Here is a 21,202-nt window from a genome sequence, read left to right as displayed (position 1 = left end):
CAATAAAAAACAGTGACTCCATTTCCTTCACCCTTAAACCCAAAATTTCCCAATTGATATGGACATCCACAGACCATTTTAGATTTTAAAGCAAAGTTTATTAATCCCGTTTCAGAATTTAACTACTTCAGCTCCTCAAAGCAGAAGCAGTTTAAGCAGCAAGAATAGCAGGATAACTACTGCATTTCCCAAGCTATTGTGGTCAAGTGATAGTAGTAATAAAAGCCCAGGTTTTGGGTTCAAAAGGTGGTCAAAGTTCACCCGCCTCGGATGGGAGGGGAAGAAGATGATGAACAATCATCTTCTCCTTTAATTTGTCTATTGTTTCAATTTTGTTAGACTTAAATTTAGGGAGTTTTAACCAAACACTTTGGGTATTGTTCACTTTTAACGTTAATGACATTTTTACTCTAAAAAGTCACTCCTGGTACTATTTACTACAACACATTTTTGTCCTTTCGGTTAAAACTCAAAGTTTTCAAGTCATTTTCATTAGTTTTTCTTTAATTTTATCCTTTTTATGTGTGGAAAGACTTGTCTAGCTCTGTAGTTTTAATTGCACTTTAACACTTTATCTAATCTTTCTTGGCTTATTTTTAACTACGCTTTCAAAAATATATGTGGGATCAACACTCACTAAGACTATGTCACATGTGCAATAAATATGATTATAAATTTCATTATGCGTCAACATTCAACAATTAGAGAAAATTAAGTTTAAAAGAAATTGAATAGATGAAAAATAAAAATTGATTAGCCCGACTCATCCAAATCAAACCCACATAAAAAATTAACAGATCTAAGGCAATGGAGAGCGAATTTTGAGTTGCAAGCAGACAACTTTCAAGTTTCAAGGGGCAAACTGAGATCAAAATTGAGTTCCCGGCGGCAAGATGAAACGAATTTTGAGTTTCAGAGAGTAAAATGATGACGTTTGAATTACAGGGAGTAAAAAGAAATTTAAAAATTGAGTTCCAAACACGTGGCTAAAAATAAGTCATCCTTCTTCTAGTATATGGAATTTGGGGTCAGTTAAAATTCAAGAAATGCAGTTGAGATTACTCAACACACTCATATTCCATTGCTGATTATTATATGATGAGTGGGTTAATGTATCTAATTATTGAAAGACACTTACATTAATCAAAAATATATTTGATCATAGGGTTTTTTTGTCATGTTTGAATACTCTCTCTTGGATGGTTTGGAATTCATGGCCGGGGGTGAGGGAGGCTAAGAAACTTATTTATAAGATGATAATCAGTAGGATGTTCAATATAACAACAGTCCATTTGAAAATTCAAACGCAGAAGAAATGTCCCCTACTGCTGATTCGCTGACTTCTGATGAGGAGGTTTTTCAAAGAAATTTCCCATTACCTTAGTCTTAAGTAAGGGGGAAGGTGGCACTGTGCAATTTTGGAGAGTTTTTTCAGTGTGACCGGTACACGAGATGTTACACCACGTGTCATTATACAAATTTTGGGATATGTGTGCTAAAAAGTTAATAACTTAAAAAGTAAAATTTCTCACCACTACTATTAAAATACATGGTGTATCACTTGTGTTTCCGTCACAACTAAAAATTTCTCGCAATTTTAAGTTAATTTCAGTTTATTTACAAAATTACCACTTGGTCGATTTCAGCCCCAATTTCGCTTTATTTACAAGATTGCCACTGGACTTATTACTTCAGAACGGTATTTCGTCTGGACTTGGAATTGGGGGGAGAAAGGGAAGGGGGGCAGAAGGGTACGGGTTGGACTTTGAGGGAGAGGTTCGCCGGGATTTAGGGGAGAGGGGAGAGGATTTTTGGCTTTGCCACTCGTTTGCCCTCCTTTTCCACGCGTGTCTTCTCTTCTTCGTGAACCACAGCCTCTCTCTCTTCTGGACTCTTATTTCCGTTTCTGTTTCTGTCTCACAAACCCTTTTGTTTCTTTCAAACCTCTCCTTGCCTTGCTCTCCGAACAACCAGCAGCGCCCAACTCTCTCTCTCTCTCTCTCTATCTCTCTCTCTCCTTCTCTTTCCAAAATTCCTGGTCGGACCAAAACTTCAGACCTGAAACCACCCCAACGAAGGTTAACAAAAAAACAGAGGAAAATCCAGTAATTAATTTATGTATGGTTTTTTCCTTTTTTTCTTCTTCTTCTATTTATGGTAAATGCAAAATATTGGACAGTTGATTGTGGTTGGTGGGTTGATCTAGGTTTTGTTGATTGCTGGAATTTTGGTCGTAGTGGTCCAGATTTACTTGCTCATGGTCTTCTCATTGCTGTACTGTGAAAAGAAAAGATGGATAATTTAGTGCCAACTGTACTTAATTCAATGGAGATTTGCTAGGTTTTTAATACGATTAGGTTAATTGGATGAGTTTGGTGCAGAGTTTGGATGAGTTACTGTGAAAAGAAAAGATGGATAACCGTGATTATTATAACCCTAAACTATAACCGTTAAATCCGATAATCGTGGATAATTGTCTGAATGGATTGGATTTGGATTTAGGTATATTTTAGGTATGGAGAAAAACAGTGATTATTATTCGGTAATAGTTCTGGATATGGTTTATCTATCTCCAAATCCAAACCGAATAATATATATTATATATAATATTAAATTATTAAAATATATTTATATATATATATATATATTTATTTATTATTCACTCAATTCATTACCTTGACAATACAAAACTTACATTTTGTGGAAAAGTTCAAAAGTTTTAATATGAATCAAAATCTATGAGAATTTAATGATACTTATGAGAGATATCAAAGATCAAACCAACATTATCAACGTTTAGCTTTAATTTTTATGCTTCACAAGATCCATTCATTAAATCATTTTATACATCAAATATTTAATGATGAAATTAATATTTACTAAATTATCATACGTCAATTGAATGAATATATATTTTTTATTAACGAAGATGGATTTAACCGTTAACCGATAGGGAATCCGTTACCAGGTAGGTATGGTTATGGATAATCCCCGATAGTTAATTTCCTGTTATGAATATGGTTAGTTTTCGTGGTTATGAGGATGGATACAGTATTTCCGTTCCTAAATCAAACCGTTGCCATCTCTAATATACATATACAATCTTTATTCCATAAGGAAATAAATAAAGGACACAAACAATATCCTGCCAAATAAAGGACTCCTAATATTTACAATATTTTACATTCCTTTTTTCCCTTATATACCGACTCACGATTTACAGTTTCATCATCATTCCTAAAAAACAAGCGTGAATGGTTTTTCTTAATTTGCATACAAGAAGAGAATTAACTAATGCAATATTTTGATTTGACCAAACTCCTCAGTTTGGTCCCTAACAATGAAAATCTATAAATATAATTAACTTCGACCACCGCACATCAAATGTGATCTTTCCGTCTGAATTTAATCAATAATTTTGTTTGTGTGTTGATGTGGCACACGTTCGGTCTCACAAGTCTATTAATGTGGTGGATGTAGTGAGTCAACAATAGAGTTTCACCCTAGCTACATCCACCGCTTCAGTTCCTAGTGTCTTGACCTCAAAAATATCAAAGGTCAGTGGCACCTCAGCATCTTAAGTCTAATAATTTGGGAGAGAAAACCCTTGATTACAGTATCAGAAAGGTAAATGAAACTTCTGGGTTTTGCTCTAAGAGTTTAGTAATTGCATAATTGGCGACGGTAAAAAATTTTGATTAACTGGTATCAACACAATGTCACCTAAAAAAAGTTACCTCCAATGAAGCTTCTTCTTCGTGATCCATCGAGATTGTAGCTTCATTTTTTCAAGTAAATCTCTTGGGCTGGCCAGAACTTTCAATTCACACTTCCTCCAAAAAGAAAAAACCAATTTCATTTTTTCCTTCTGGTGCCATGTATGAATTAAACAAGTCACTTATTGTAGCTCTAGCATACCGACTGACATTGGTGAATTCTTGATGAATACCATATCTTCTCTCTTTCAAGCAATAATCTCGGTGGGATAGTTCCAAGAAACTCTAGACGTCAGTGGAAATCAAATCAAATTCAAAGGTCAGCTTCCTGAATCTGTTGCCAACTGCACAAAATTAGTGGTTTTAAACCTTGGATACAATCAGATAACGGATACCATCCCCTGCTTCTTGAAGAATGTTTGTTCTCATTCTGCGATCCAATAAATTCTACCAAGGCATTGGATGTCCGTCCGGATACCCAATGCAGTTGAATGTTAAGTGTAAGCGATTTGAATTTAGGCAATGAGATTAATTGGGATGTTCTGAGTGTTGAAATTGGATATGTTGTTGGCCTTGAAGTTGTCATTTGGCTCACTCATGTTTTGTGACGGATGGAGGAACTGGTATTACCAAGCTTTGGAGAACGTATTCTTTCTGAAAAGCTTGAGGTTCATGCATGGAGATGAAAGCTGCTAAATTTACAACCAACAAACCGCAAGCTTAAATCTGTTGGTAGTAAAAATCTAAAACACACAGGGTCTTACAAAGTAATGATATGTAAGTAACATTAGCATACCTCCAACGAAGATTCTTCTTCATGATCCATGGATATTGTAGCTTCCAGGGGCCTGAAAGAGTAATTTTCTGGAACGGTCATACAATAATCTTATTTAGCTTACCTCATCAGAAAAAGATGGCATTCTTAAACCGCAATATTTGAACACTGAATTTAAGGGCTGAAATTCTGACATTCACTTCGTAGAAACAATCAATCACCTCCAGATGGCGAAGGGATGATCCACCAACAATGTCGAAGTGGGGTGGAGTCAAATAGACATTGAAAGGATTTTAAACAACTTGGTTTAAGTGAAAGATTTTAGAGTCATGTAAAATTTTGCAAAGTCTGTATGGATTTGAAAGGATATAAAAAAATAAAAAATAAAGACTCATAATACAAACTTTCATGGATTTGAAAGGATTTTAGAAGACTCATATTACATAAATTTGAGGTAGTTTCTTTTTTTGTTATCTCTGTCATGGCTGCATCAACCAATACCGTGCCCTCCTCGTGGAGCCATAACTCCATTATAATCCACTGTCTACAAACCCATCTTACACAGTAGGAGTGCAAAATGGATAGTAAAGCTTGATTGCTTCCATGAATATTTCCTTCAAATTCCAAGAAAAAACAGTGACTCCATTTCCTTCACCCTTAAACCCAAAATTTCCCAATTGATATGGACACCCACAGACCATTTTAGATTTTAAAGCAATGTTTATTAATCCGTTTCAGAATTTAACTACTTCAGCTCCTCAAAGCAGAAGCAGTTTAAGCAGCAAGAATAGCTGGGTAACTACGGCATTTCCCAAGCTATTGTGGTTAAGTATAGTAACAAAAGCCCAGGTCTGGGGTTCAAAAGGTGGTCAAAGTTCACCCGCCTCGGGTGGGAGGTGCTAATTAGGGCTTATTTTGAGGTTTAATTTCCTGAAATCATTCTTCTTATCAATGAGGAAAATATATAATGTACAAGAGTGATTTACAAAGAAAGAAACATAAAATAACCTAATTACAATCTGATTACAAAAACTCAAATAGGTAACTAAACTAATTACAAAAGGTCAACCATCCAACATTCCCCATCAAGTTGGTGTATAAATGTCGTTCATGCCCAACTTGACAAGAGAGTTGTAGAACGCTTGACTTGCAACAACTTTAGTTAAGATATCTGCCAATTGATCCTCTAACTTTATGAACGGGAATTGAATAATATTCCCATCCAACTCCTCCTTAATGAAGTATCTGTCAACTTCCACATGTTTTGTGCGATCATGTTGAATTGGGTTGTGTGAGATATTGATAGCTGCTTTATTATCACAAAATAAATCCGAGGCTGAATTCGAAGTATACCTGAGTTCACCAAGTAACCCTCTGAAGTCATAATAGTTCACATACTCCTTTTGCCATACCCCTGTATTCCGCATCTGCACTTGATAAAGCAACCACTTTCTGTTTCTTACTCCGCCAAGTCACTAAGTTTCCTCCCACAAATGTAAAGTAACCAAATGTGGACCGACGATCAGTAACGTTATATGCCCAATTTGCATCGGTGTAACCCTCTATTCGGCAATGATCATTCTTGGAAAACATGATGCCTCTACCCGGTGAAGACTTCAGGTATCGTAGGATGCGTTCAACCGCATCCATATGTGCCTTACTTGGAGAATGCATAAATCGACTAACAACACTTACTATGGGGGTGTCAGCCGGTTTACAATCAAGTATTTCGGTTTCAGCTAATAAGTCTAGAACATAATTTCTTTGAGACAGAAATATACCATGTTTAGATTGAGTTACTTCTATCCCTAAGAAATATTTCAAACCACCAAAATCTTTCATCTCGAACTCAGTTGCTAGGTAATCTTTGAGCCTTGAGATTTCCTCTTTGTCGTCACTAGTAACAATCATATCATCCACATAGATGATAATTGCCGTCAATTTCCCCATTCGACGTTTTAAGAAAAATGTATGATTGGAATTGCTCTGCCTGAACCCATATTTTCTCATAGCCGTCCAGAACCTACCAAACCATGCTTGAGGTGATTGTTTCAACCCATACAACACTTTATTCAACTTGCGCACTACTCTGGGTTGTAAAACCGATGCATAACCAGCTGGAATATCCATATACACTTCTTCTTTAAGATTACCATGTAAGAAAGCATTTTTCACATCAAATTGTTGTAATGGCCAATCTAAATTGGCCGCCAATGAAAGCAAGACTTTTACTGTATTAATCTTTGCTACCGAGGTAAATGTCTCTGTATAATCAACACCATACGTCTAAGTGTATCCCTTGGCCACCAATCGTGCTTTGTATCGTTCAACAGACCCATCAGCTTTGTACTTGATGGTGTACACCTATCGACACCTAACTCTCTTCTTTCCTCGGGGAAGTGGAACTAAATCCCAGGTTTGGTTTTTCTGGAGTGCAGCCATTTCTTCCTCTATTGCCTTGGTCCATCAATCGTCAGATAGTGCCTCCTTCAATGAACTTGGTGTGCTATCATTAGTTATTTGTAGTACAAAAGCTTTGTCGGGTTCTGATAACTTTTGTGATGACACATAGTTGGCAATGGGGTATTTAGAGCCCTTCGTTGTGTCCGGTGAATATCAATTAGGTGGTTTTCCCTAGTTGTGCCTGAAAGGTAATTGATAATTTAGAATAACGATATCATTAACAGGGATAATAAAGTTTACCTCAGGAATATTCTCAGGAGTATGATCATCTGGTGGTATTATGTTTGGAGACGAATGGGAGTAGTATCAATAGAAGTCTCAAAGTTGACAAATGGTAGCATTTTTATCATGGGTGAGGACGACATTGCGGTGCCTGCCGTTGATTCTGTGGGCAGCACTACGGCTGCTTTTGGTTGGGCTGGCAGCGCAGCTGCTATAGGCTCGGCTAGTGGCAGTGGAAGATCAACAATATCATTCATGATCTAATCCTTCTCGTTATGCAGTATCATTTGGGAATCCGTACCTCGTGTAACATCCCACATCGCTCAGGGGAGTGATCCTTAAATGTATATTCCCATCCCTACCTAGCACGATGTCTTTTGGGAGCTCACTGGCTTCGGGTTCCGTAGAAACTCCGAAGTTAAGCGAGAAGGAGGCTAGAGCAATCCCATGATGGGTGACCCACTGGGAAATTGCTCGTGAGTTCCCAAAAACAAAACCGTGAGGGCGTGGTCAGGGCCCAAAGCGGACAATATCGTGCTACGGTGGTGGAGCGGGCCCGGGAAGTGATCCGCCCTGGGCCGGGATGTGACAAATTTGGTATCAGAGCCTAACCTTGGCTACGTGTGTGCCGACGAGGACATCGGGCCCCTAAGGGGGGTGGATTGTAACATCCCACATCGCCCAGGGGAGTGATCCTTAAATGTATATTCTCATCCCTACCTAGCACGAGGCCTTTTGGGAGCTCATTGGCTTCGGGTTCCGTAGGAACTCCGAAGTTAAGCGAGAATGGGGCTAGAGCAATCCCATGATGGGTGACCCACTGGGAAGTTGCTCGTGAGTTCCCAAAAACAAAACCGTGAGGGCGTGATCAGGGCCCAAAGCGGACAATATCGTGCTACGGTGGTGGAGCGGGCCCGGGAAGTGATCCGCCCCGGGCCGGGATGTGACACCTCGGATTCCCGATTCGTCAGTTCCAGTTATCCTTAAATATTATATTCTATAACTCATTAGGGTTTGATGATGATCCAACGGTCAGATTGGCGATTCATCCAATGATCAAGTGATGTATTGTAATGAAACTATGTTTAAACAATCAAACCACACCATACGGATATCAAATCTGATATAAGGACATCAATTTAGCTTAAGATAGCATTGGTGGCCCACTGGCCAGGCGTCGCCGTAGGTGGCGGTTTACGACGAACGAAAATCCGATTTTCCAACTAACTCTAAAAATTACCAAATTTTACAGAAATGTAGATCTCAATGAGTAGAGCAAGTTTCATACCGTGACTAAGGCCAGTTTAGCTGGGAAATACCTCAAATCGCCCACGAATGGCTGGAACCCCAGAATTGGGTGTTCTTGATTCGATGCCAAAACAAACTCTGACGCCCCAACCAATGCATGGGATTTGTTCCTGAGATTGAAGAAAGTCTTTTGGTGGTGGTGGTCAACGGTAATCATTGTCGGATTCAACGGAAAAATGAGAAATCCACGGGAAAACCATGGACTTTATGGCTTCGGTTTGTAAAATTGGGTTACAAATTGATAAATATAATACCACAAAGATGTTGGGTTCGTTGAGGGCTTTCCATGGACACCAAAATCACCTGAATCGGACATCAAACGGAAGAGATACAACTGGGTCAACAAATCGGGTCAGGGTTTGAAATCGGGTCAAGGTTGCATGTTTGCTTTTCCTCCTTCCTTTTTCTGATTGGCTCCCTTAACTCACATAAATATGATTGGCCTCTTTCTATGGGAGTTTAAAATAAATTTAAAATCTATAGTTTAGTAACACAACTTCAAATGTCTGTATCTATATCGTTATAATTCGAACTTGCAAACGGCTTTCCTTTATGCGTTCGTAGTTTCAAGATCTATTCAAATACGTTACTTGTGACCTTGAAAGGTCAACGAATTTTAGATAATTACTTTCCAAACTTCAAACTTCGTAACTAATTTAATTAAAATTTAAATCCAAATAATTTAATATAATTTCTCAAAAAATAATATAAAATCTCAACAATACAAATATGTAGATTATAACAGTGAAATCCAGGAAAGGGATTTCACAGATGTAATTCTGTGTGTTGTATCATCTCATTGTATCTTTATTTATAGTAGTATGATAGGTTAAATCATTATTCTAATATGATTACAACTCTAATAGGAATTTAACTACTAAAGTGAATATACAAAGATATTCCTATATACATTAGAATTTACACAATCACATTCCTAATACAATAGGACTGTAACTACTAAAGTGAATATACAAAGATATTCCTATATACACTAGAATTTACATAATCACAATTCTAATACAATAGGACTGCAACAGGGAGAATATATATTGACACAATAATCAATAGTTTTCTTGGTCAATGATCTATTCTAATTTAGGGTTTAGTTCTGTCACTCAGCACTTGGGGAGGAAGTAACTCAATACCATATTCATGAGTACTACTGTCTTGGGTTGCTTGACCATTGGGACTCAGATCACCACCATGCACGGAAGAATTAGGAGTTCCCACCAGCTCTTGATGAACAATGTGCGGTCCAGTGGGGTCGGGAGAGCTTGATGATGACCTTGGGGGACGGCTGCTGTTTGGTGAAGATTCAGCCACAGCTATACCATGATCACTATCTTGCAGCGTGCTCTTCCTAGAAATATCCGAAGTCAGGTCTTTTCCGTAATATACTCTTAATATTTCCTGAATTCTTGTCCAAAATGAGGCTTCTGTATCTGCGCGTGTCAAGATGTGGCTATGCTCATAGAGGAACATAGCTGTAAATATGAGGACTGCCAGTGATGAAACAACACCAGCAACGATGAAGAGGCCCCAAAAGCTATCAAGACTAAGAGTGTTGGAACTTCCCACGGTGTCGGAGTTTGAACAACTTTCATTTTTCTTCAACCACTTATCTTCGATGGCCTTCATTTTATCTCCCTCGTGCACTTTAGTGATTGCAGTTGAAAAATCACGCGTGAGAGGCGAACCTTTTTGAAGGACCTGCGGAAAAAAAAAAATCACACATCAGAAAACATGTACTAGTTAAGGGAGAGAAGCCCAGAAAGAGAACAAGTGGACTTACAAATGCAAAACCATCAGTTTTGAATGTTTGCTTGACGATGGTATATTTTGAACAATAAGTCGAAACAAAAAGTTTCATGTAGGGCGTTTCATCAAAAGCAGCGGAAAGACCTCCGTTTTCATTCCCGTCTTGAAGAAGTTCATCCAATTCTTCTCTAGAATAATAGGCCCTAAGTTTATCATCCTGAAATCCCACTTGCTTCAGAATCCCATAAACAAAAGAATTTCGTCGGTAGCCAACCTTGTCCCCATTCTTAATGAGCGTGTTTACATCAGTGACGGTTGGTTGGAGCTGCTGGACGGTTAATATTGACGTTAAACTGGCAGTATAACTTTGCGTTAGTATGAGAACAACAAAGCACCATACGATCATTACAAATCTAGCCAAGTTGCTCAACACTGGCTCCCCTGTTTCAAAATTTCAAAACAGATACGGCATTAACGAGTCGTTGAAAAAACAATTGCTTTGCTTAGTTCATAGAGTGCATATCAATTGTCTCTACACCATCAATGATCACTAAAGAATGATTAACATGAGGGGAACTTACGATGTACGAAAAACAAGGTTGAGAAGGAGAACCAAAAGCTTGTGCCAATTTGGTGATGTGGAGGCCCCTGAAAGTCTCTGTTTTTTGGGTGTTCAAGAAACCAGACCACAAAACCAATGAAAATAAAAAAGCAGCAGCTGGTTACCCAAAGGTCCCAGGTCAAAGGCTTCAAGAACACCCAGGTGTTTTTCGCACCAGTGTTTCCTTTGGCAGGCACAACCATTGATACCCCCGCTTCTGTGTACGGCAATGTAAAGTCAACATACAAGGATCTATTTGCTCTAATGGTAATATCTCCAACCACAGCATCATAGTTCTGTCAAGTAAAAGTGCAAATGTTTACATAATGTCGATGGAATAAACTGTAAAATAATAGGGGAAAAAAGAAAGAAGAACTCGTAGAATAAGAGTTTTTACCCCGAGAGCTACTTGATAGACCATATCATTGTAACTTCCAGCTCCTTCACCATTAGGCTTCGTGAAGGGATGAAACTCAAGAGGAACTGAGTACGGCAATGCCTCTATTAAAGCGTTAAAGACATCTATGCAGTATCCACTGACATTAGTTGTGCCAGTTCTGGAATCATTTTTTACAGTTACAAATTCATAATACGCTATCTTCGCCGGGACTAGAATTTTTAAGGTCCCGTTCTCACTAATCTGCCAACCCCTTGGAACCGAGGTGCTGTCCCCAGGCCATATAATAGGTCCAAGACTGGCTTTCGAAGTAGAATGTCTGCTTGTACGTTTGTTCGATTTAATGTTTCTTACAATTCCATTTTTGGGTGTCCAATACCCAATCCCTCTTTCCCCATTGTCGTTCACATTAACAATCTGAAAAGTTGATGATTGTAGTTGCCTATTAATAAGGCTGAAATCTCCTGAAAGACCTCTGAATCTTGTACCTGATAATTCTCGGACAAGTTCAGGACCACTTTGAGAGACCTCTAATCTCTCCAAACCAGTGGAATTGCCAGAATCTTTCATCTTCTGGAAGCGGAAGTTTGCTGTTCCAACCTTCTCAACTGCCATGGCTAGTGCCCAAGCAGCATCATACGCCCACAATCCAAAAACATCCAATTTAACACTAGGGATAGTTGGATTGTCTTGTCGGAATTTTGTTTGCCATCTAGCTCTAAAACTTTTAAGCTCTTTTGTAATGGGATCATAAGTCTTTAAACCCAACACGCCTTTCACGTCATCTATGTGGACAGAAGGACTCGAGGACCTAAAACTGTTAGTCATCCCATTTGTCATTATCCAAACATAGCCTTCGTCCATCATGCCTAAGTCTTTTGCTTTTGAGAAAAACCGAGAGCCAAGAAAAGGACACATATGCACTATGAAGACCCTGGTTCGCATTGACATCAACTTGCGAAGCTCTGCAACAATTTCCTCATCCGTGGCGGTTGAAGGAATGAAACTCCAGTAGGGCACACGAGCACCAACTGCTTGCAAAGCAGTAGTCAGGTAAGGTATTACTCCCTTTCCGAACTCATTGTCAACACTGATGGGCACTGCTTCAGTCCAACCAAACGCCTGGATGACACTACTAATGGCTTTAACTTGAGATGAGTCATTCTGCGCAATTCGGAAAAAGTATGAACCCTGAAGAGAAGGGCTTGTTGCGGAAAATGAGATTATGGGCACCTGAGCTTTATCTCCAAGCTCAATTACAAAGCTGGCTTGCATTGATGATTCTAACCCTATGATGGCTTGCACTTTCTCATTTTTTATCAAGTCTAGAGCTGTTTCAAAGGTTAAAAATGGAAATTAATTAAACTCTGATGTAACTTCAGCTAGAAATAAGCATTTCTAGAAAATTATAATGGTTGACCACGATACAAATCCAACCCAACCACTTGGTTCTACCCAACTAAGCCTAACTGACCAGGGTCACTTGGACGAGCCGCGTTGGAGCAATTTCAGAAAACAAATAAAATTAAAGACATGTTAATTGAAGGACAACAAAAACAGCACGCACTTGTTAATTAACAAAATTTGAAATTTGATAGTATATATATAAAAAAGAAGTATTATAACTATGAAACCCCACCCCCAATTTTAAAAATTGTTTGGGGTCTTAATGTGTGTGCCCGTGGGGCCCAATTCCCTTTCCCTCTATTTCTTCCCTCTCCCGTGCACTTTACACCTCTCTCAGAGCTCTCTCTCTCCTTCCCCCGAAGCTCTCTCGGAACTCTCACTCTCTTTCACTTTTTCACCCTCTGTCTCTCTCTTGAACCTCTCCCTCTTACTCCCCTTCCCGATCGAACCCACACGCACCTGAGCCACCACGACGACAGCGCAGCACCACCAGCAGCTGTGGAGCTCGGTGATGTCTATAAACCCAGGAAAACCCATGGCGCACCCGTGACCCTTGAACCCAGATTTCCGGCCATCTTCGTCCTTTTCACGGCAAACCAAAGGTAATGATCTCTCCCTTTTGTCTCTACCTTCGATTTCCTAGTTAGATCGTAGAGTATAGGGGAGTTTTGCCGTCGACCGGAGCACGGAAGGCTCCGGCCTTCTTCCCCGGCAAGATACCAAACCCAGGCCCTTTGGGTCGTTTAGCACTCGGGCCTTAGGCTTGTTAGACCCAAAACCCAGCCCGTTTAGTTTTTATTTTTAATTATTTATTTTCTTTCAAAAACCCAAAAGCCTCTGGGCCGGGCATTTAAGCCCAAGCCCTTATTTGTGCAGCCCAGGGCCTTCGGCCCGTTCATCCTAAACCCAAAACCCTAAAACCAGTTAGCCCTAAGGCCCAACCCGGTTCCAACCCTATCCCAACCCGGGTTGACCCGACTCCCGGTCTGTGACAGATCACAGACATTTAGCATCTCCAAGTGAAAGTACCGAACCACACCAAATAACATGGAAGACCCCGACCATTTGAACCAATTGGGAATCAACACCTTTAATATTCTACTAGATAGTGAAACATATTTAAGAGAAGAAAAAAGAAGACACAAAAAAGAGAAGAGGTAGAGAAAGAACCTGCAGTAGCTGCAACAACAACATCTTCTGCAGAGTCCCTTCTGTGTGGGACCAGCCTGGTTTTGTAGCCTGCATGAGAGGCGTAGAAGTCGGCGAGGGCCATGTCAATGCAGCTCATCCCCATTTTCCCAGACCCGGTGTCCAAGTCAAGAACCACTCCCACATGTACTGGGATTAATGTTGTGTTTTGTGCCCCGACGAAGAAAATCCTAAAGAATTGGAAGAAAAGAAAGACGGGTTTGATCATAGGGTTTTTTGTCATGTTTGAATACTCGCTCTTCGATGGTTTGGAATTCATGGCCGGGGGTGAGGGAGGCTAAGAAACTTATTTATAAGATGATAGTCGGTAGGATTTTGAATATAACGACAATCAATTTGAAAATTCAAACGAAGAAGAAATTTCAAAGAAACAAGCTGGTATGGTTTTTCATAATTCCTATTCATTCCTAAGAAATTTCCTCTTCATTCCTAAGAAACAAGCTGGTATGGCTTTTCATAATTCGAATACAAGAAAGAATTGAGTACAGCAGTAGTTACCTCAGAAGAAAAATAAGCAATGGTGGATACTGTGAGTCAATGACAGTTTTGCCAACAGCTACATTGATCCATTCGTGTTGAAGAAATGGCATCCATCAGCGCATTTGAATTTGATTCAATGAACCTTCTTGTAAATTAAAGCAGGAGATTTGGTTTATACTCTGTACTCTAATGATTGTTTTTATATTAAGTAGTTTTCTTGTACTTGTTTTTTAGATGGAATGTCAAGGTTGAGGTTCCATCACAAAATCAATTGACAATATAAAGTAGTCCAACTCCTTAAACTCGCGTGAATGGGCTTGCTTAACTTTAGACGTAGAACATTTCTTCACGAAGCAAATTAATGCAACTTCTGGGTTTTGCTCAAACAGAGTTATAATTGGCAAATGGTTAAATTTTTTGAAAGGTTTGACCAAACCTGGTAAAGAAGAAAAGATGAAGACAAGAAAAACAGGGTTGATCATAGAATTCTTGGTCGTGTTCGTATGCTCTTTTGAATGGGCTGGAATAAATTGATGTTGTTGATGATAAGGAAGTTTCCTCTTACCATTGAGTCACTAGCTGTTGAGCAGGAGGGAATTCGAAGAAATTTCATCCTCATTCTTAAGAAACAAGCGTGTATGGTTTTTCGTTTTGTATACAAGAAGAGAATTTCCTATTCATTCCTAAGAAACAAGCTGGTATGGTTTTTCATAATCCGAATACAAGAAATAATTGAGTAAGGCAGTATTTGCCTTAGAAGAAAAATAAGTAATGGTGGATACAGTGAGTCAGGACAGTTTTGCCGCGGCTACATTGATCCATTGTGTTGAAGAAATGGCATCCATCAGCGCATTTGAATTTGATTCAATGAACCTTCTTCTAAACTAAAGCAGGAAACTTGGTTTATACTCTATACTCTAATGATTTTTTTTATACTAAGTAGTTTTCTTGTACTTGTTTTTTAGATGGAAAGTCAAGGAAAGTCAAGGTTGAGGTTCCACCACAAAATCAATTGATAATAAGAAGTAGTCCAACTCCTTAAACTCGGGAATGGGCTTGCTTAACTTTCAACGTAGAACATTTCTTCACAAAGTAAATTAATGCAACTTTTGGGTTTTGCTCAAACAATTATAATTGGCAAATGGTTAAATTTTTTGAAAGGTTTGACCAAACTTGGTAAAGAAGAAGAGTAAGATGAAGACAAGAAAAACAAGGTTGATCATAGAATTCTTGGTCATGTTCGTATGCTCATTTGAATGGGCTGGAATAAATTGATGGTGTTGATGATAAGGAAGTTTCCCCTTATCACTGAGTCACTAGCTACTGATCAAGAGGGAATTCGAAGAAATTCCATCCTCATTCTTAAGAAACAAGCGTGTATGGTTTCTCGTAACAAGCTGGTATGGTTTTTCATAATTCGAATACAAGAAAGAATTGAGTAAAGCAGTATTTACCTCAGAAGAAAAATAAGTAATGGTGGATACAGTGAGTCAAAACAGTTTTGCCGCAGCTACATTGATCCATTGTGTTTAAGAAATGGCATCCATCAGCGCATTTGGATTTGATTCAATGAACCTTCTTCTAAACTAAAGCAGGAGACTTGGTTTATACTCTATACTCTAATGATTTTTGTTATACTAAGTAGTTTTCTTGTACTTGCTTTTTAGATGGAAAGTCAAGGTTGAGGTTCCACCACAAAATCAATTGACAATATGAAGTAGTCCAACTCCTTAAACTCCCGTGAATGGGCTTGCTTAACTTTTGACGTAGAACATTTCTTCACAAAGTAAATTAATGCAACTTCTGGGTTTTGCTCAAACAGTTATAATTGGCAAATGGTTAAATTTTTTTAAAGGTTTGACCAAACTTGGTAAAGAAGAAGAGTAAGATAAAGACAAGAAAAACAGGGTTGATCATAGAATTCTTGGTCATGTTCGTATGCTCTTTTGAATGGGCTGGGATAAATTGATGGTGTTGATGATAATGAAGTTTTCCCTTTTCACTGTGTCACTAGCTGCTGATCAAGAGGGAATTCGAAGAAATTTCATCCTCATTCCTAAGAAACAAGCTTGTATGATTTTTCAGGGCAAATCCCGATTGAGATTTCGTGCTTGACAAGGTTGATTGTTCTTGATCTTTCTGAAAGTCACTTAAAACTTGAGAACGCCAATTTAAGCATGATGGTGAGAAATCTCCCGGAGCTTGAAGTGATATGTCTTGGATTCTTGATCGGGTATGCACATCAAGGAGTGACTGGTGCCAGGTGTAGGAGATTTCAAAAGTAAATATATAAATTATTATATATATATATATATATATATTAAAAGAGAAAAACATGGTTAACCTAGGGAAAAAAAAAATAACGTGGTACTGTTCATTCACCAGTGTTCTTCCGTTTTTCCCCTTCATCTGCTCTTCAAGTCTGGGGTTTTTTTGTGTTTTCCACAGTAAAATTACGGTTTTGACCATGGTTACCAGTAGAAATCTCTCGATTTCTTCCGACAACACTAGAAACCTTAAACGACAGAATTCTCAGCTGCTTTGCAACGGGTTGGCGATTTCGATCATGCATCCTACACTCCGCCTCGCGATCTTTTCCATATCTGCTTCCTGATCCTTTCGATCTCTCCTTCGTGATCCCTTCGATCTCTTCTTCCTCATATTTTTGGTCTCTGCTTTGCGATCTCCTTGCCACCTAATCGTGCACCCAATTTCTCTAGCCTTCAGCAGGTAATTAAATCTCACTTCTTCTCAACTACCCAGGAGCCAAATATTTGATTTTTCGTTGTGGTTTGTTATTTTACCCAATTTGGTGGTTGATATTTCGTATTTTTATCGTTCATTTGTGGCTTAAAATTTTGTGAGATTAAATATATCTTGAATTTGATCATTAGATTTCCCTTTTTTTTTGGGAAGTTGACATGCTTTCCCATTCATCGCCAAAACAAACCCGTGCTGCCTCCCTCTTCGTCTTCTCCTCCAGCAATTTGCGCCCTTAGTTCTCAATTGGATTCACAGTAAAAACCCAAAAACTTAGAGGTACGAAAATTTCAATTTTTTTGTGTTTTTTATTTATTTTCCGTGTTAATTTCTGATTAAATTATTATTTGTGATGAACCCACTTAGAATCTGATCTGGCTTTTGCTTGGATTCCAGATTAAAAACGTTGAAACTTAGAGGTATGAAAATTTCAAAATTTTTTTATTTTTATTTATTTTCAGTGTTAATTTCTGATTAATATTATTCTTGATAAACCCACTTAGAATTTTGATCTGAGTTTTGCTTAAATTCATCTTGGGGTTTTATAATTTTCCGGTGCGCCTATGATTATATACAACCTAATTTGATTTTACCCACAAGTGCAGATCTTACCCCGCAGTGCTCAATCCAGAAAATTGGTACTCATAATCAATAAGATTCGTACGGCTTATTGGTATCAATTTTGGTTGCAACAATGCTATTCTTGTTGAAGACCCGCCATGTAAGTGATTTAGTTTTTACTTTTCGAATTTTTATTTTGGGGAAACTTGATATAGGTCCAATTTTTTTAGCCAATAGTAAGAATAGTCCAATTTATTAAAATAAGTTCAATTCCTTAAATCTTATTATTTTATTATCAATAATTATCTCTTCAATGATAAGATTTATTATAAAAATCAAATTTCTTCCTAATTATCTCTTTGATTATTTTTATTTTTTTGTTCTTTCTTGTTCTTTATCCCGTTTTAAACCCCATTTATATATTTTATTTTTTATTTATATAATCAACCTATATCACAGGTTAATTATATTTATCTACCTATATGACAGATTCTTTTTTATAATCAAGTAACATTCATGTGTTTTGCTTGTAGATATATTATGTTTTTTTTCTACTTTTTAGTTAGGTTTCATATCTTACTTATAGGTATGATATACATTTATATATTTGTTACTTGAGTTAGGGTATAATGATTTGCAGATAGATTTATGTCTATATATATATATATATATATATATATATATATATTGTTATAAGATATTAATTATGTTTTTTTGTTATAAGATATTAATTATATTTTTTGGGGTTGAAAATGCATAATATTAGAAGATTTTAATTGATTTTTAATATTTTTAGAAAATATAAAATGAGCATTAAAAATAAATAAATACATATAATTAGGTAATTGGACTCATTCCTAAAAACCATCTATGTTTTTGGACCTGAATCTAAAAGCCCCTTCTATTTTTCATGCATAATTATGAATATTTGGATGATTTGTGGGTAATATTTTCTACTTAATCTCCAATTCAAAGAGAAGGATATTGAATTGTATTATCATTTTAGTTAAAATGCGTTAACATTTTAGTTAAATTTAATCCCTTATTGACCTGACTAACAACTCAAAAAGGATTATCATACAAAATGTCTGCAAATAGATTGAATGCTATTAATGAAAATTAATCCTTAATGCTTCCATTTGACTACGTGATAGTATTTTGTGGCTAAACATAGTTTTTACTCGATCAGATATTTACCAACTTACATTGACAAATTCATTCTCCTTTCATTTGAACATCAAAAGCCAAATCACACATGGATCCCCAAACTTTAGCTTTACCATTACTAATCCTCTTGCTTGGGAATTAAAAAAAAAAAAAAAAAATCATAAGCAAACATGAATCTTATTATATACCAACTCAGGATGTTATCATAAAAATCAATTGACACGAAGAGTAGAGCTATTAAAGACCTTCCAAATTTTATCAAGTGCTACAGAAGTAATATATTTTGTATGCAGAAATTCAAAGCACGCAGAGATCTTGAGTCAAAAACAGAGGTACCCATCCCCTTTTGTTCGATTTTTGCTTTGTTTTATCTTTGTTTTCATTTTTGGGTAGGATTTTGTGCTTTATAATTGGGTTTAATGTGAAATTTTTGAAGCAGCTAAATCTCATTCAGTTCTGCTTGATTGATTGTTCATCTATGATTTGTTCTGTTATGCTTGGTAGGTTTAAATTGAATTGGATTTATATTTGATTTCGAGTGGATTAATTTTTTTTTATTTTTTTTTATTTTAGTTGTAAATCATATTAGTTGCAGATCATGAAACAATTTCATGTTTGGTTTAAGAGAATAGGCTTGATTCAATGAGATTTGGATTCATGAGTTATAGCCATCTGAGATAGGCAAGAGTGTTTGCATTCCTTAGAAAAAATTTAGGAGCTACAAAACTATGCTTTAAATTTGAGTGTTGTGATTACTATTTTTGTTTTTTTTATCTTACTAAGATTTTGGTAAATTTTCGGCAACTCTTGCACAGCGAAATGACTCCCACCACCCAACAAACGCAACTGCTACAATTTCAATTGCAGTTCTTGAAGAAAGGTAAAGCCTATGTTCTATACAAAGTCTTGGATTTTTTTATATGGGGTTTCATTTTTTTGTGCTTTTTTTTTTCTCTCTTGAGAATATTAATATTGTTGAGTTATTAAATTTGACTATTGCATATGTTAAATTTTACTTCGAATTGTAGTAATTGTCATACAAGTTTATATTTTTGTATAGAATTGCAGACAGTTTGAATTTTGGATGAGAGTTTAGAATATTTATAAGTTGGTTCTGTTGTGGGATCTCCATATAGCAAATTTATCCTACTTTGTACTTCAAAAATCGTAGGTTAGATTGTCTACCCTAGCTATACAATTCTTCCATGTTTTTCAGATCATGGAATGAGTTTCTCATGCTGAGATTGTAACCCAATCAATAAGTAAGTGAAACACAGAAGTTCTGTTTTGATCCATTTCTAAAAATCCTATGCATGGTACAAGAAAAACATTTCTTTGCTGCAAAGAAGAGTGAAGTACTGAACAACAATGTGAAAAGTTGGGACCTAGAAAACAAGATATTTTTAATGTGTATTATAACTACATAGATGTAAATAAGATAATTTTTACATATCAGTTGTTCTTTATAGAACAGTGGGATGTAAATAGATTTTGAGATATTTATAGAACATATGGAACTGGAAAGAAGAATACCAAATGAAGCACTGATTTGTTGAGATATTTATTTTTGCTTGGAAAAAAATTGAGATATTGTGGATTATTACTGACATATATAAAACTATAAGCTTTTGAGATTGGGAGACAACACCCACAAATTCAAATCAGAAAATAAATAAATAAAAAATTTAACAGACTTAAAGATCAAACTCCAAAAGGGTATTAAAAACAAGGCTTATTTGATCCATTTAGTGTGAAAGTTTTGAGCTTTGAAGAAGCAGAGGAGGAGAGTTTCCAGTCCATCTTCAAGTAAGCTTGGCAGCCACAGATCAGGGTGTGGAGACGATGGAGAAAGTTATTCTGCTGATTAACAAGAGTCACAACAGTAGCAGAATCCACCTTCATCTCAAGAGATCTAAAACCTCTCATCCAAGCCAAGTTTAATCCAAAAAAAAGGCATATGGATTCAGATGGATTTGGCGGAGCTGGAGAAAGATACTGCCTCTAGAGATGAGTGGTTACTGATGTGTAGAAAGCAAATTGTTTTCTTGCAGATGGTATTAATCAAAGATGACATTCATTATGGTCAAATAAACGCAGGTTGGTTGAATAAATCACTTATGGAGTTTGTTATGCAAAAACTCCTTGATGACGAGAATCATCATTCCTGTAGCAGTGTTATTGAGAGAAGGACCGTTGAATTTCTTGCTAATTTATTGGGTACTAAGTATTATTGGATCGAGAACATGGTTTGCGTTAATTTTACATATATAAAATAAATGGGTAAATAGTTATCCATTTATAACCGCGGTTAATACATATAACTGTCTATTTAAATTTCACGGGTAAACAATTATACCCATAAATGTTTATTTGTTTAA

The 21,202-nt window shown here is 36.9% G+C and overlaps 1 protein-coding gene and 1 long non-coding RNA gene across 5 annotated transcripts; one reads left to right on the top strand and one right to left on the bottom strand.

Moving 5' to 3' along the window:
* Positions 1-2,266: 2,266 nt before the first annotated feature.
* Positions 2,267-14,064, bottom strand: LOC137729689 (glutamate receptor 2.7-like). Its single transcript, XM_088685064.1, has 6 exons — positions 13,818-14,064; positions 11,241-12,571; positions 10,824-11,139; positions 10,277-10,683; positions 9,648-10,194; positions 2,267-2,316 (listed from the first exon to the last, which is right to left on the bottom strand). The coding sequence occupies exons 1-6, from the start codon at positions 14,062-14,064 to the stop codon at positions 2,267-2,269; spliced, it is 2,898 nt and encodes a 965-aa protein (XP_088541190.1).
* Positions 14,065-16,866: 2,802 nt separating this feature from the next.
* On the top strand, positions 16,867-21,058 carry LOC137720005 (uncharacterized). 4 transcript variants are annotated; one of them, XR_015957108.1, is made up of 7 exons: positions 16,867-17,066; positions 17,253-17,375; positions 17,493-17,515; positions 17,702-17,817; positions 19,118-19,156; positions 19,640-19,704; positions 20,574-21,058. It is a non-coding gene; the product is annotated as an uncharacterized LOC137720005 (long non-coding RNA). The 4 variants fall into 4 exon arrangements; XR_015957106.1 differs by having other exon boundaries at positions 19,640-21,058; XR_015957107.1 differs by having other exon boundaries at positions 17,231-17,375; positions 19,640-21,058.
* The last annotated feature ends 144 nt before the right edge of the window (positions 21,059-21,202 follow it).

The sequence above is a fragment of the Pyrus communis genome, chromosome 15 (assembly GCF_041283825.1).
Source record: "Pyrus communis isolate YQ-2024b chromosome 15, ASM4128382v1, whole genome shotgun sequence".
Lineage (NCBI taxonomy): Eukaryota > Viridiplantae > Streptophyta > Magnoliopsida > Rosales > Rosaceae > Pyrus > Pyrus communis.
This window is presented reverse-complemented; position numbering and strand designations above follow the sequence as displayed.